Here is a 17,196-nt window from a genome sequence, read left to right as displayed (position 1 = left end):
GTGTCTGTGCCGTTGCCATGGCGAACAATGGTGCAAAGGACTGAGTCAGGTAGCTGTTGAGCAGGGTGCTTGGCTCAGAACGCTACGCGGCCGAGTCGATTGTCGTTGTCATGGGAACGTGTGAATGCAGGTTGTTGTGCAGCTTTGAGCAACCCTCCTTTGTTAAGTTCTCCCTTCGTTAGCAGACAGTCGGCGTGGTTAATTTACGCAGATTGGGCGTGCTTTATTGTGTCGCAACACAACCCATATCTTACTGGACCAAGTGTTGTATCATCCATGAGAGCAAACTGCTCTGCAAAGAACATGCAGGTGTTGTCGTAAGCCGTGTTCTGCATCCAGGGGCGGTTGGGGACGGGGGGTGGAATCTGAACTAGAACAGAATGGCTCATTGGTTTTGGGGGGCATTAGGATAAACTTTATGCAAAAGATGTCTCATATAAAAAGTAAAGGGACTTTCACAATTTCAACATCCAACCACCATGAATTGTGTTCATTGGTAGGTTATTTCAGGAGGTGTAACAGGTTGAATACCAGCTTCCTGTACATGTAGTCAACATGTACGGACAGCAGAGGGCAGGATCCACAAAATGAGGATTTGCTCTTAAATTGCAACTTTTCTTCACCTACGATAGCAGCAGCTCTAATAGTTGAGGGGATTCCAGTTTTTGGTTTTAGTCATAAACTAAAATGTAAAAAACCATGTTGGTTTCTCTTTTCATAGTTATTTAAATTGCTTTCAACCATACACATTGCATACATTTGCTGTATTTGTTCACGAAAAACAACAAAAATCTCTTTTTTTGCGTTTGCTGGTAACAGGCTGGCTTCGGAAGAACACGTTCACACCGGTACTACCAGGTCAAAGGTCAAAGGTGTGCGTGAAAAATAACATGCTCACTATATCTAGAGCATTTTATTTGCATTGCTTGTCATTACATCCCTTTGGTTTGGTTTTATCGCAAAGCACAAAGTCATATCAGATGTTTTGGCGTGGAGGAAATAAAAAATGCTCAGACACTGAAAAAGCACCTCGACAGCCGGGGATTCCCCGAAGGTTTTCAGGAGGAGCGTCGGAGGAACGAAAGGTTTGAACATTCCTGAAGAACGGCATAATACTTCCCATCAACTGGGTGGGAGGCAATTTGAAAATAAAGCCTAATTTTCCAAGTTGAAACAAATGCAGCCATACTGTATGTGAAGTGGAAAACGGCATTCCTCGTTCGCAAGGGCTTTTTTCCAGTCCAGAGGTACAACTGCAGTTTAAGTTCTATACCCATAACGCCAATAAAAAGCGAAGAGGAGAAACAATGGCACCACATGAATCTGCACATCAAATGGAACACATTATTACCACACGTAAATGTAAACATAAATGTGTCCGATTTTGCACCTCTGGCTCTAGATCAGCAGATGATGGGCCAGTAACTGATTGAGGATGACATTTATAAGGTGAGCGTCATTTGGTGGGGCTTGCATGCACTCAGACGGTACCTTGGTTGATAACATCCCATAGTCGAGCGTCTGGTGCTACAAAACTATATATCCAAGAAAAAAAGAAAAGAAAAGAAATAGAACATGGAGTGTAGGACACTCTACATGAAGTGTGTGTGACTCAGGGTTTATGATGCAAAAGTGTGGCCAGACATTCCAATACAAACACAACCCCCCCACAAACACACACAGACACACACACACACACACACATACACACACACACACACACACACACACACATTCAGAACCATTATTGTCCTCCTGTCAACAATTCTGCTGGCTACTGGGGACAGAAGAAGAATGCCGCATTCACGTACCCATGGATATTTTACCGAACAACTTGAATAATGAATTATCTAGCAAATATCTATGCCACTAATTGAAATGCGAAACATAACTCAACTTGCAAGAAATCACATCAAATTATCGGAAGCTACATGTTTAGAAATCAACCAATTACATTGTTTTTCTGTCATGGCATCACACACAAACTACTGTCAATTTACAACCGTTTTACTGTAGTGTGGTCAAAATGCTGATTGCTCTATTTGCAGAGGTTTTACAGGGCCAGAACTAAGCAACTGGGCTGCCTTTATCATTTATCCGCCTGCTTTAGCAAATGCAAATGTGTCTGAACACAATGTCCACAGTCGGCTAAACCAAACAGTACCTGGGGCCCGGCCCGGTGTGACGAAACCGCACTCATATTCGCATGCAAATATTCCGAGGAGATCCTGAACGCATCACGGCGGAGAGCGTAGCGCATCGACCTCCAGTGCGCGCGAGCTGCGAGGGGAACCAGTCCGCGGGGGCAAAAGTCCTCCTTACGTCCTCCTCGCGTGTGTTAAAACCGGGCAGTGTGCGAAGTTTACACCGGACGCGAACCAAGCTCGGTAAGTTCATCGCACGCCACTGTCACTTCGGTGCACGCTTCCTTTCGTGGGTTGCGTTGCGTTGCGTTTTGTTTGGGGGGTCTCGAGCGTGGTAACGTTTGGGCAAGTTGCTCTCATGTGTCGGTGGTTTCCCCAAAACGTGGTTGAAAGAAGCCCAAAGTCACTCAATAGCAAACATAATATAATAAATACGGTTTTGCGAGACGGACATCATTTTTTAAGTAACTGGTTAAGTTGACTTATAAGTCCCCCTGGACATCACTTGGGCACTGTGACCTTTTAAAAAAATAAAGGCTCTAACTTCAGGGTTGCAAATGGAAACTAAATAGAAATACATCTATTTACAACAAATGTGGTTGACACATTTGTTTTAATGTTAAAAATTAAATTTGATATAACATCCCGCACATTCCAGTTATTTCCTGGTGCTCCAGAATTAAGTCACGTGTTGAGCAGCTTGAGAGAAGGTGTGGTGATGCTTCAAGGGTGGAGGGAAGGGATTGGTGGAGACTGGTTGGACTCGTTAAACGTTCTGCTCTCTGCTTTGGCGCATCCTCGCTTCCCACACTTTGTCTGGATGGCGTCGCCCTTTTTTGTTGTTTTTTTTGTGTCGTACTTGACCTTTGACCTATGAACATATATCAGTGGGATGCATTTGTATTGCTTAATGCTTCGTGAGCTAAGGTCCCCCCGTGGGGATTTTTGAAAAACAAATGCAAATGTTATGTTCATTTTCTCTCACCAGCCTTGTTTGTAAAAATATGCTTCACTGCGTTGTTAATGAGTCTTCTATCCTCAGTGTTTCCCTTCTCTCTAATGTGATCCCGTTTTCACGTTCGGGAATTAAAACATCATCAGAGATTTGGATTGTTGTCAGGCGACGTCTTACCACATCGCATGATGTTCAGTCCATGCCCCAAAGTGTAACGGCATCTTGGAATAATAGCAGAGATGACAGATCATTGGATTTGAATGAATGGGAACGAGTAGGTTGATTTGTTTACCAGAAATAATGACCAAATGTCTCAGAGAAGACCCTGCAACAGTTTGATATGGACATGATTCACCATCACTTATACTGGCGTGGTTCACTTCTGTTATGCCGTCACACTGTTTTTGTGGTTGTACTCACACACACTCGCACTCATTTCATTCTTCAGTTCAGCAGTCTCTCCCCTTTTGAGTCATCATTTTATTCTCTTTGTTATTGAGTGCATATGCTAGCGCTCACACACACACACACACACACTACCATTCACACAGTTATCCACTGAGATGATACAATCCCCCCTCTTGAGTCAGCCCTCTCTCTCTGCTGTTTCACTAACACACGTAAAAACACTCTCTCACACAGACACACACACACACACACACACAGAGCCCCTCTCACTTTCCGCTGGCGTCTCCCTCTGCCCGGCCCACTAATCAAAGCCACATGTCCTCCAGGTCCCTTTGCATGAAACGTCTGTTCTGTTTGCAGCAGTGTGTTACTGAGGGGCAGACTGGAAGTTGGAAATGAAAGGTAACCTGCAGAAGATTGCAGGTTGATTTCATGTCCTTTTCGCTGCCTTATAATCTGTTTTGATTCCGGTGCCTGTCAGTATTGTATCATGGCGGCAGTGAGAAGAAGGATATATATGCTTTAATGCTTTAGCGTATTTGTTTCATTAGTTGTGACTGTTTCAATGAACTCTCTGTGAATGAAGCCTTGATCTTTAGTGAGTTCTGACACTATCTTCCCTTTTATTATTAACAAAAAGCATGCCATCCAGTAGACCAAAGGGGAGCTGATTTAATGTATTGTGAAGTCGATTTCTCAAGTGGACAATTAACAAACGTCTGGATAAGGTCTTGAGTTTCCCTCTCACACATGTGGCACATTAAAGGGTTCAGGTGCGTTCTTACCTAATGGAAATACATCGCTCGCTTTAGGGAAGGGTTGACGCCCGGGAGATGTATTGTGATTCTGTAAGCAAGCTGATATATTCAGATTGGGGGGAAAAAAGTAAGTCTTTGTCTAAAGAGCACAGTACAGTGTACAAAAAATCTGAATAATCAGAACACTGGGATCTACATGAACTCACTTTAATCCATGCGTTTAGCTTCATCGCGCTGCGTTTTGATGCAATCGAAGCCTCTGTCTGAATGACTGCGAATTGGATGGAGTGTTTTGGGGAATCGAAAGAGTATCAGGAAATGTTACCCTGCGATACAAGTGTTGAATATTTTCTTGCAACCGTACTTGCCAGGAGGCGGGCCATGATTAAACCGCGTTGACCCAGCCGGTTTGCAAATTGTTCATTAACAAAAGAAGGGGCTCTTTTGTTCTCGATCTTCCTGGAATTTGTCTGACCAATTAAGGCTTCGCCAATTACAAAGAAGCTCTGAATCATCCAGCGGGACCCCATCACCTCCTTCCGCCTTTTGATCTTTGCGTCGTTCCCGTTTCACGCCGGTGTCCACAACGTCATCAAATCACCGACTGTCAATTCCGCCCCTGATCGCACCCCGGCTCAATCGGACGCTCCTTGGACTCTGTAGAAGGGAGTCCCGGCCTCCCAAAGGTGCAATAGTACTCCCGCGTGGAGGGCAGGGCCCATCTCAAGCACCTGGATTTGCTAAAACTATGTTGGGGATTGAAGGCGCTACTTCACGACATGTATAATGACCATTGGTGTATAGAATCTAATGACATTTTTTGTGTTAAATGGTGCTGTCGTTCAGGTGGAAGTTGGGTACTGAACCCGTTCGGGTTTTTGATCAGAAACCTGCTCCTCAGACGGATTAAAAACCGAACATTCAAACTCGTCAAAAATAACGTCGGCCCGGTGTGTTGTAATTAGGATGATCCACGCGATGCAGGCGGATTTTCCCCATATTTCTGAAGCACATGGTTCTTCTTTTCCTCCCAGCTGCACGAATCCCTCCTTTTCAACTGGGTCTCTCTTCGCTCTCCATTGTAACGTTTCTCAGCTTTTCTACTTCTACCAGTTTAAGGAATGTGATTCTATTGTAGTCATGTGATGCGTCTTTTCTCCACTGACCCCCCCTCCCCCCGTTTCAAAGAGAGTAGCTGTGCCTTTGCACAAAGAGTGGGTGCTTTCCAGCACAGCGCCACGACACACCAAGTGACCTTACTTCACACCGCCTCGTTTCTCCTTCAGTACATTCATTCATTAACAAGCTGTCACCGTGCACTGAGGTTTAGATACCTGCCAAATAACCTGATGAACATATTGTCAATTTGCAATGCAAAGTGTTGTTGTTCTTTTTCTTCTTGTTGTGCCACTTCCTTCTCACCTCTCCTTTAAATGGAATGGAATTTATGTTAGTTATTTTTTTAAGAACTTTCCTCCTTCTTTTTTGCCCTGCCAAAGCGCTTGTATCTGAGAAGACAATCTAAGTGACGTTCTTTGCAGTTGGGTGACATCAGTCGGAGCGTCACTCCATTGTACTCGCATGGCATGCCTTTTTTTTCCCCCCCCCATGGCCCTTGCACAACAGAGAAAGGGGATTCCTTCTCTCGCTGACCTGCTTATTATGCTGGTGGAATGCCAAAGGTTCAATGCTGAGACTTAAGAGGATAAGTGGCATTTCAGCTCAGTTTGTATACAGCTCTCATGTCACACTTGCAGATGCTTTACATTCTCTTACTTCCCTTATTCACTGACTGTATCGTTTCAGAATAAGCTTCAAAATAGTGTTAGATTTGAAGCAAAAAGGTCATTGCCGGTAATTCCTGGTGCTGCTTTCTACCTTGGCTTTACATGCCTGCACACCATCTGAAGTTGGACCCAATAAAATACCAGCTAATAAATCCTGGTTGAATGCACATTAGAAAAAGGCGTTCATGTGAGCATGCCTCCTGTTGAGGGGATGCACAAAGATTTGGGAATTGAGGGCAGAAAAACGTTTGAGGTCCTAAGACACAAACTCATTAAAACAAAATGTTACTCATTTTGATTGACTAAGCATGAGACAAAAGGTTATTGTATAATGGTTTAATGATTTCATGTTTGATGTCTCACTTCTAAAAAAACTATAGTGGACTTCATTCATCAAAATATAGGACATGGACATCACATTATTGTTTTGTTTTTTTCTTATTTTAGTGTTATATTTTACTTCTTTAGAAGCCAGGTATAGTGGCAGTGAACTGTCTTTTTACCACGGTAGTAAAACTAATTTGTAAGTATATTTAATGGCCTTACAGGACATGCCCTTAATATAAAAGGAAAGCTAGTCATTTATGGTTTGGTCTCCAAATCCTTTATACTTCATATCATTTTCCATAAAAAAAACCATATTCATAGATATATATGATTTATGCTACCACTTAGTGGAGACACCATTCTCAAATATTTCACAACATGTGTGTCTCTGTGGTCTTTTGGATCAAGGTGAAACATTTAAGTCCACAAACTTAAACATTCTGATTGGCTGCTGAACTTTAGACTGACTGGAAGGCCCATCCCTCTTGTCAATGACAATATTTGTCTCTCTCCCTCTCTCTCTCTCTCTCTTCCACTCCCCCGCCCTGTCTCTACTCAGTCGCCAACAAGACAGTGAGCAGGAATTCATCTGTAAAAAAACCTGGAGCATAAAGCCTAAAGAAGCGCTTTTACAAGGCCTATTTCCAACATTTATGTAAGTATTGTCAGTTGGCAAATTGTAGCCACCTAGTTCAACTTTTGTCATTTTGTAGCAAAGTGAGCCTGTTTCGTGGGTGCCATGTGCTGGACAGTGTTGTACACGACAGGACGAGTCAAGTAGAAGTAATCCAGGGTTTTCTTGGTCGGTGCACTTGTCCCGCTGTGTGACCTCCTTTCCTGTTTGTACGTGTGTGATTGTCTGTCTGTCTGTGTGTGTTTTGTGTCTGTGTGTTTTTTGTGTCTGTCTGCAATTCTTGCCCGAGGCTGAGATTTAACTTGGGAGAGCCGTTTGCTATCCCAGCCGGGGGTCAAAGATCAGCTGATAACAATCCTTTGAACTGTGTTCAGCATGTGTGGGGTGTTTTTAGGTTTTCTACCGGCAGAGATTCTTATTTTTAATTACTCTCTAGTAGTTTTTTTTAAATCATTTTGACGTTTTGAAATAACCACATAGCAGGTTTGTTATTAATCTATATTGTCATTTAATCATCCATTTCTGTACTTTAATTAATTAATTCATATGTCCGCTGTAAGCAACTCATATCAAACTCAACGTTACCTCAAGTCCACGTGCATCAGGTGCCGTCCTGTTGCTCATATTAGAGTTGTTAAATCAGCCTGACAGCTGTTTATCGCAGGACTTTAAGCCGCCGTGAGCAACGACGGTGCGGGCTTTGTCTCGCCCCCCCCCCCCCCCCCCCCCCGACCCGTCAACATGTGGAGTGTGTCAGCTTGTGTTCTCACCCTGAACGTGACAGCTAACGCATGCGCAGCCACAACACCATCCGAGGCAGTAGACGACGAAACACAGGCGGTCGGCAAAAAAGTCCTTTTCTCTCGTTTATCCTCCGTGTGTTGTGTCTTGTGACTTCTCTGTTCCCCGGGGTTTCTGATCTCTCTTTACCAATGACGCAATGTAGCGGCAAAAAAAACGTTTACAGTATCATGCTAATCCTGTTTGACATGTGTCGCGAGCAGTGAGTCCTCCTGGTAGGATCGGGGCGGGGCCTCCAAAGAGGCATGACAGCTCATAAGGACCTCTAAAAGCCTTTTGATTTTAGCCGTCCCTCACCACCTCAATCCTTATTAAATGTTTTCCTGTATCAAATGTTCTTGGTCGTGCGACAACATCCTTCTCATACCTTTTTTGGTTCTTAAGTCACAAGGTGTCTCCTTTTGAACGTCAGTGTAGCTGACCCACATGTTACAGTTTCGCTTTCAGGCGGAAGTTGGATCATGTTGTGGAATCTGCACATTGAAAATCAATAGTAACTGTAGCTGAATTCATTGCATGCTGCACGCTGGTGTCTTTTTTGTGTGGTTTGGTTTATCATATTTCATGAAATACTATGAAGGTACAATTTAATTATTTTCATGTTAGGTCATTAAATTTAAGTATGATGCAAATCCTGTGATCTCCAAACTTTTGTATTAAAGTTCTCCAGTTGGGACGGTTTCCTTCAGCCATATTTTGCAGTAATGAGTTGCACATTGTGTTGGGTAACATTAATTCAGATTTTTCACAGTTCATACTTTCAAGTCGTGTAGGATGTCTTTCCTCCACAATAAGGTATTTTTTGTATTTATTAAGTTGAGTATTAAACGCCTTTTTGAATAGAACCTTGTGTAAAGACTTTCTCGAACCTAAAATGTTAGTTTTACGAGACGGTTATAGCCTTCCGGGAAATTCACAATTTTGGAATGTTTCTTTTTGCTGGAGCAGCTTACAGTCTCGTAACTCACTTCACTATAAAATAATGACACCTTGTACTCAGTTCATGGCTGTTTTTGTTTGTAAATCAGCCTGTCGATTCAGTTTTCCTCAACACGTCAACATGAATCCGAATTCATCTCCTGCAGTGCAAAAACTGAAAATAAATCATAAATCAGGCCGTCGGCTCTCAGAACGATGGGATTTTGGTGTTTAGCTATCAGATCACCGTCCTCAAGAAGCTGCAGCTTAGCAGCAAGGTGGAGGAAGTCCCTACGAAGAGCGTGAATGGAGCACTTTGTCGGTTTTCATCCCCTGAGGTGACGTGCGTGTGAATGTAGCACAGTGGCTTGAAAAGACGCTTCTCCGCTTTTTCCGTGGATGTTTGGTAGGATGCAGACCTTTCGTTTTCTGACAGTGGGGAGGTATGATGTAAGATTTAAATGTGTTCCAAGTCACCAAAACATAACTGAGTCTCCGCAGTGGGGTTGGCGTTTTTTCCTTTTTGAAAGCTTCATCTCACCGTCTGTGAATATGTAGAAATGCCCAAAACGCTCCAATCTTGGACTCACTTGTCCGAAGAACATTCCCACGGAAGGATGGCGCCTTGTTAATATATTTTTTAAGCCTTTCTGGCCTCTTCTTCAATGTTTCCCTTTCCAAAGTGGAGTCCTCCTGGGTCTTCTTACATGGAGCCACCGTTCACCACCTCCCTCCGACCTCTCCCCCCCTTTGCACTCACTGCTCCATGTTCACCGCGTTGCACATGATAATAGAAAAACGGGACGCTGTCTCCTCTTGTCCCAGAATTCATCGACCGCGTGAATTACCAAGCATCAGTGAGCGGAGCCCTTTCCTCCCTATTTGTGTTTTTATTCCTCTCCCACACACATGCTCTAAGTGCAGCCGGTCCTCCCTCTTTGGGTCGATCCCACATTCTTACTCTGACCCACGCATTTGGGCAGGGAATTAAGGCCCGCGGTCGCTCTAATTATGAGGTTTCGGGCACTAGTCGTTTGGATTTCACTGGCCACCACTGACCAGAACCAGAAGCAGTTAGTATGTGCTGTTTGTGTGAGTGTGTCTGTCATGGGTTGATTGCATAACTCTGCCCAGCTCTGATTCGTGAACCTCCTGTGTGCTAGATCATTCTAGACCCAAGCGCTGAAGTTGAATATTTTCTTTCTTTACCCGGGAACGAGGACGGGTTGCACAATCTGCCTATTGACTGAAGCTCATGTCCCCGGCTTTGCTTTTTTGCTCTTTGCACAGTAAAAGAAGAAGAAATGAGCAAACACACAGAGAGCCGGCTCTCTGCAGATACAGAAGCCACCAAATGCTTCTAGTGGGTCATAAGTGATGATTGAGAGGGATGCTTTTTGGCCTATAGCGGCATTGTTTTTTTTCAGGAAATTGTTGCATATATGCTTTTTTATTATAACAGGCCTTTTCCCCCGTACATCATCTCAGGAAATTGAAATAATAGTACTGATATAGTTCCTATTGCCCCACAATGTTTTTATGGGTGTTAATTCCCTCGCACATTATTCCCTTCCACACTGAATTTCAGTATTTGTTGTTTCAGTTGTGTGACTACAATGGCTCGCGCTCTGTGCGATGATTCAGTTGAATGGTTACGGATAAGAAGGCTGATGTGATGAATGATGGGAGCACGAGAAGGACCTGACAGAAATCCTCAATCTCTTAAAGTTTGTAAGGCTCAGAAATACTCTTTGAATTTGTTTGAGAATTGTGAAATAGATAATGACTGATGTGTCTGTGTTCTCTCCTTTTTTTTCTGCTTTTTTTTTCTCTCAGGCCTCCAAGTGGATGGATGTCAGGACCAATCAGGGTTAGCGCACGCAGCCGCGCACGTCTTGTAAGCCCTGAACGGCCCTGAACCGCACTATCAAGGAAATTCTTCTTCCCTCCAGGGTCACCTCCGCGGGTTCTCTATCTAGCGGTTTGTACAGCTGCACAAGCTTCTGTTTCTACAACACACACACACACACACACACACACACACACACACACACCCACACGGGGCCTGCTGTGTATGGACACGTTGTCTTAGCCCCTCGAGAGGTCACTGGAAGCTGTGTCTTTCCAGCTAATACGCCCCGAACACAGGCCATGATGGCTGGACCTGGAGCCTGAAGTGGATCTTTTTCAATATCTCCGTGAGTATTGTGAACTGAACTGAAAAAGGTGTCATAGGGGAGGATGGTCCTGTGTTAGTCTATCAATCAAAAGGTGGAGCTGCAATTGAGAAACGCCTTGCAGGGAAAGCTTTGGTCATCGAGAACATCGGTGTTATACGCACGACAAAACGGTCATCTTACACAAAATATATGAGTTTTGAAGTTTGGAAATTGAATTTCCTCTGCAAATTGACTAATTGAGATGGACGAGGTCGCTTCTCAAATTTTCGAAATTAAGAGATTTAGATGAATGTATTCACCATTTTGCATCGGGATCAGCATTAATGCCACTAATTTAAGTTATTCCTAATGCTGTTTTATTGCTAAAGTGTCGCTTACTTTCAGAGCTACAAAGGACAAAGTCGACCCGATGGCCACCGAGGAAAATCCGACCCAGGTCGTGGCTGCGGTCCTGGCTCAGGGAGCTTCGCCTCCAGCCGCTGGGAGCAGAACCGCCAGCGGTGCCAGACACGTAAATAGCAGCCAGGAAGTGTGGCAGTACTCTGACCTATTGTGGCAGTCGAAACAGCGGGGCAGCCCTTCCCTCCTTTTTTATAGGAAGCTGTCGTGTGACAGTGGGAAAGGGACAATTTTGGACGAGGAATACGAGTGTTTGGATTGCGACTCAAACCTCTTGAGCGCTGAAGAGAGGCTCCCTCCGGAGCTGCCTGCTGGCAGGAGAGCCGAAGGATTAACCGACGCCGTCTCTGCGATACCTGGGAGAGCTTCAGAGGGATCTCGGCGTCAGCCAGACACCCCCGGAGGAGAGGGCGTGGATGCAGGCGGAAACGGAACTGGCAGCACCCGATGCTCCGGCACCGCGTCGGGCCTCATGCGCAGTCCCAAATCCAGCCCCGCTCAGAGTCCGAGCCGGTCCCCGGCTCAGCACAACCGGAGACACGTGCGTCGCAGCAGCCTGCCTGTGTCCATGCTGGCTTTCCACAATGGAGAGGGACGTCGCCTGTGCATGGTATCTGCAGTTTGTTTTACTGTGTCATGTGCTCTAAAATGCTTTTTTCTTTTGAAGCACAGGTGCACTTAACCCTAACCTGAACAAAACCGCACTCTTTCTGCACAGTAAATGATTTCTAGACAGCCCATTCGAGGCGCTGCTTTTCAGCCGGACGGAAGCCTCACAAAGACTATCCCAGCTAACTGTGTTTTCCCCTCCTAGACGTCCCCCTGGCCCTCATCCCTGTGCTGTACATCCAGTGAGCCCAGCTCTCTGGTCTCATCTCCCTGTGGCTCCCCCTTCGTCGTGCGCCGCCAGCATCAGCTGAATGGACAAGTTCACCGGAACCGCCTCAAAGACGGCTACTCGAGTTTAGAACGGCTCAACAGGAAGCCCAGGGTTAAGAAATGCTCCCTTGAAAAACTATTTCCCAGTAGAGTGTCTTTGGAAGCCATGAGGTCAAACCTGAGGGCCGAAGGCAGGTCAAACCTGAGGAACGAAGGGAGGTCGCCCTGCAGCGTGGCCAGCGGCGACGCAGGGGACGGAGACGGCCTCTCGGACAACGCAGACTTCATCAGGAACCGCAAAGAGGGATCCACCGTGCTGGTCAGGCGCTTCTACAAGAATAATCAAAAGGTATCGCCATCCACGATTCCTTCTCTGGTGTTTTTACACAGTTTGTGTTTTTAACAAAAAAAAGGGGACATTGCCCGAACCCCTTCTTTTCTTTCCATAAGATGACCAAGTCGGTGTGCACTGGGACCAGAGCGATCGTGAGGACGCTGCCGTCCGGACGGATCTCCGAGGAGGCCTGGGAGGTGGTGGTCGATCGGAGGACATGGCGACCCCGCGAGAGGAATCTGCGGCCGTTCGTTCTGCGCGTTACCAAAGAAGAATTCAGCATCTGCAGGGAGATGCTGCGTTTCATTGGAGTTAAGCTTCAGGAGGTAAGGAGACGGCCACATCTGCGTTTTGTAAGGCCTCCCGCCTCAATGCGCGTATTCTTTCATCACGCCTCGCGGTGATGTGGACGATGTGGACGAATGGCAATTGTCATACTGGCAAAAGAGTGTTACAGCCTTCATTTGTGGTTTGCTGTTGCTGTTGCCTCAGTTTGGCTTGAAATGTCATGCCTGTCATGCATGAAAGATGAATAATTTGTTCAAGGAATATGTTAACAGACCGACACACACACACACACACACACACGCATGCATACAAATCCCCCCCCAAAAAACATTCACACAGGCCCTTTGTTCACAGAAAGGCCCCTGTTGCGGCCACATGATTTATTCTGTGTTAGTCCTGCTCCCCATATTACTGACGGACTGAATGACTGAGCCTTCTCTCTCTGTGTGTGTGTGTGTGTGTGTGTGTGTGTGTGTGTGTGTGTGTGTGTGTGTGTGTGTGTGTGTGTGTGTGTGTGTGTGTGTGTGTGTGTGTGTGTGTGTGTGTGTGTGTGTGTGTGTGTGTGTGTGTGTGTGTGTGTGTGTGTGCGCGCGCGCGCGCGCGAATGGACTGAGCAGAGTTGGCATCCACATTAAAGTTAGTCATGGAAATTGCTTTGAGAGAAGGTAAATGAGCAAGACAGAGTGAGAAGGTTGGAGAGGCATGGAGGAAGGGGGAGACGAGAGGGGGGAGACGCAGAGGAGACCCGAGGACATGGCCTGCGTTGTTATCGCGTCTCCAAGCGAGTGCTTTTACAAACATCTCGACTGCAGCTGCACCGATCGAGCAGCCCGGGCAGCCACATTTCAGAGAATACGACGCTCCTCGCTCCCTCTATGGTAGAATCTTTTTTTTGTGTGTCATAAGTCACGCTTTCAGTCGGAGAGGTGCGCACATTATGAGATTCTGAGGAGAGTGGGAATCGCCGGCATCACACAGGATACTCTCATGTTGTTCTTTTGTTATCTTCTCCCTCCTCCTCTTCCTGTAAAAACTCAAACACCTCGACCCAGAGCCTTGTAGACGCAACAGCCACAGAATTCTACTTGTACCATCTAGCAATGCCAAGAAGAATATTTCATTTCTCTTTAACTTTGTTAGCTACACGTAACTGTTGCTGAATGGCTATAAATGGGCTTTTCATGAGATTGGAAGCAACTTTCTTGTTATTAAATATTCAACCGCCTTCATTGATATCGGCAATCGATTGGCTCAGGTCCTTGACTCCGGCCAATGAGGCTCCCCTGACCCTCACGACTGGATGTCAACGCCTGACCCTAATCGGTTTCTGCGTTAGTTAACTTCTCGCCAAGTACTGCAGTGGAATTCCTCCCAGAGCTAACGTCGCTGACGGAGCAGACGGAGCAGACGGCGGGCACCCAAGGGGGAACCGGAGGGTGGGCGCTATGCTTAGGCGACGTTCTTGGTTGGTATGGAGTTATCTGCCGTAAACCCCTAATGAGCGCAGTGCAGAGCGGCAGCGGGCGAGCGACCGAGCCGCGCTTTTTGCAACTCTATTCTGTTCACAAACCGCTGTTATGCACCTTTTAAATCTATACACAGGTACATATTTCAGTACGTGAATTGCCTGATAGAAATTAGATGGCAGGCTGAGTTTACTCTTTAATTTTTAATGTGTGTGCAGAAATGCATGATTATATATGAGCCTTTTTTTATGGGTTCACATGCACAGCCACGACAGACTTCAAGTACTGTCTCAAATTTCTCCCGTGTGGACGGGGGCTCGTACGCTCGAGCCATACGAACACACACTCATGCTCCATGTGCATGCTGCAGCGCGGTTCCTGACTTTGCCAGAGTTTCTTTACGAGTCCTTTGTGGTCGTAGAAATATGGGCCGAGTTAAGTCCAGAGCTGCTTTAATAATGAGCCTATTGAAAGCCGGGTAGTTGCCAGCACTTGTCAAAACACCATGCGAGCTACTCTTGTAAGGGGGTCACCAGGAGAAACTGGGAGAACACTGAGCAGCAGTGAATAAGTAGACTTGTAGCCGGGCTGTCATCGGAATCATAAAATACTGTACTAAAGTAAAAGCGAATACCATTAGCAACACATGGGAGTCATGCAGTCATAAAGATGCAGTCGCTGGTAAATGTTTGTTTTTATTAGACGGCGTACAGATAGAGAGAGATCAGAGAGAATACCACATTTGTGCAGACACTCGGCGTGTTTCTGTTCATCCCGGAACATCTGGTCACCCTATTGACGTGTCGAGGTTTTAACTTCATGGAGGCCCCTTTTCAGAGCACAAACTTTGTAAATGATTGTATATTTACAAAAAACAAAACACTGTCTGTCTCTACTCCCTCCAGCATTTTACACACACACACACACGCACAACCACATGCTATGTCACACACATATGTGGCATGTACTGCAAGCCTGGCTCGGCAGTTATCACGTTGAGCAGTTTTTTGAAGGTATCCTGTGGCACTGTGTGTTTATTGCTACGGCTAATGAAGCGAGCCAAAGAACACAGGATTATATGAAGGAGGAATTGGAGAAACAGGCAACAGCGCCAGAGAGGGAGGGAGGGAGAGGGAGGGAGGGAGGGAGGGAGGGAGAGGGAGGCAGGCAAGGGAAAGGAAAAACGCTACAAGCGAAAGACTGAGAAAGGCAAATCTTAACAAGTGGAAAATGGGAGGAGATCTGAAAAACAATGTAGGGTGAAATCAGACATTGGCGATTGGAAAGAGAACAGAGGGAGTGACGTATGTCTTATATAGGTTTCATAAACCTAATTATTTTTCATAATGGAAAATGAACAAAATGGAAAATATTGGAGGGAAAAGACTTTCCTTGAGACTTGAGCAAAATAAATTGACTATTAAACTTGTTGTTCCCTCCATGCATTGATCAACGTGCCTCAGGTTTCTTTTCAAACTGTCATACAACTAAATGTTGGGAAAGTTTCTAATAAGGAAGTGTTTCATTACTTTTTGCGGGTTTAGGGGCGGAAACACACACATACACACACACACTCACAACTGCTTTATATGGATCAAACGGTGTATAAGCCAGATGTATTTTATTGTTTGCCGTTAGTGGAGTCGACCAATTAGAGCCCATGCTGCGTCCTATCATTTAATGCAAAGCAGTGCGAGGCTGAATGACAACACGCGCAACAACTACACACTTTTTTTTAACATGGAGGCAGAGCAGTGGAAGCTTGTAAACATTTCATCTTCCCATCATTGAGGAGTAGTCCTCGGGGACGGGGAAAACATTCTTCCTCGGGGGGACGCTGTGTCTCAGCGGCTCTTCTCATTACTTCACTTAAATCCCAAACATTGCCAGTTAACCACTTCATATCTGTGCTGGGAAAGCAATTAAAAATAGTCTGTTGCTGAAGTGCTCCGTGGGAGTTGCAGTTGACTCCTCTACTTTTGACTTTCGCAACGTGGTCGCATTGTTTGTGATAAAAAATACATTTATTCCTCCTTTTTTATATATATTGTTTATCATTATTTGAATCACAAATCTTCCTTTTACGATATGCACAACCTTTTCTAAATTTGTATTTCGTCCCGATTGTGTGAAAGGATGGCTGAGAATAAAGAATGAAAATATATCCTTAAGAATCTCCTCCTTCAAAGAGGATAATTATCCACAAGGCTTTGGCTCATGCCAGTGCAACGCTCCACTGTACGGATCATTGATGATGTCGAGCTCGAGGACTTTCCACACATGGTCTGCCCAGATGTTCAAAACAATGAGACGCAGCCTCCGACGTATGGTAGTCGTTGTTAAACTCATTCTTGTTTGCGCTGTTAAATGCAATTTTTCCCTGCAACCCCTTTGCTCGTTAAATTTCGCTGGCTGTAAAATGGGTGAATATGTTTTAAAGAGCGCTTCATTTATGAGCCCGGGCGAACACGTCTCACTTATTGGTGTCCAAATTACGGCTTGTTTCAAAGTTTGCGTTCTGAGACAAAGTGTCTGGCAGATATCCGGTTTTAGGACATCCATTCCCTGCCCCGGCGTCTGACATCGCATATATAATCATATCTATATCTGCTTTCCATATTATCGCTCAGTAATTACTGGCTTGTTTCTTTGTTACATTTTATTGGAACGCCATAAAAACATATACTGTTTGCATGCAGTCCTTTGCCTCCTGGTCAGTGGCTTTATTGAAGCGGGAGGCGGCGGAATGAACGTGTCCACACGCAGTGTTGATTTAGGTCGAGGGCGCCCTAAAAATGTAATTGAAGTTAATTGAATGACTTTTGCAATCGCGTTTTTTTGTAAATGTAGCAGTATGAGAGCCTGCGCACAGTGAGTATTTTCTTGCTCCTTCCTTTTAGTTGTTAAAGAGCGCACAC

General features: G+C 45.2%; 1 protein-coding gene across 2 annotated transcripts in view; it reads left to right on the top strand.

The window, feature by feature from the left end:
- Positions 1 to 2,262: 2,262 nt before the first annotated feature.
- plce1 (phospholipase C, epsilon 1) overlaps positions 2,263 to 17,196 on the top strand; it is a 56,714-nt gene continuing 41,780 nt past the window's right edge. The window contains exons 1-8 of one of the 2 annotated variants that reach the window (XM_062560266.1): positions 2,263 to 2,387; positions 6,939 to 7,034; positions 10,336 to 10,459; positions 10,569 to 10,713; positions 10,861 to 10,930; positions 11,297 to 11,921; positions 12,126 to 12,539; positions 12,641 to 12,850. In XM_062560266.1, coding sequence (XP_062416250.1) covers positions 11,322 to 11,921; positions 12,126 to 12,539; positions 12,641 to 12,850 — 1,224 coding nt within the window. In that variant the 5' untranslated portion in view covers positions 2,263 to 2,387; positions 6,939 to 7,034; positions 10,336 to 10,459; ... (1 more) ...; positions 10,861 to 10,930; positions 11,297 to 11,321. The remainder of the gene's footprint in view (positions 2,388 to 6,938; positions 7,035 to 10,335; positions 10,460 to 10,568; positions 10,714 to 10,860; positions 10,931 to 11,296; positions 11,922 to 12,125; positions 12,540 to 12,640; positions 12,851 to 17,196) is intronic. The other variant, XM_062560265.1, reaches the window with a different exon arrangement.

This window comes from Pungitius pungitius, chromosome 21 (assembly GCF_949316345.1).
Source record: "Pungitius pungitius chromosome 21, fPunPun2.1, whole genome shotgun sequence".
Taxonomy (NCBI): domain Eukaryota; kingdom Metazoa; phylum Chordata; class Actinopteri; order Perciformes; family Gasterosteidae; genus Pungitius; species Pungitius pungitius.
Note: the sequence above shows the minus strand (reverse complement) of the source record. Positions and strands in the feature narration are given on the sequence as shown.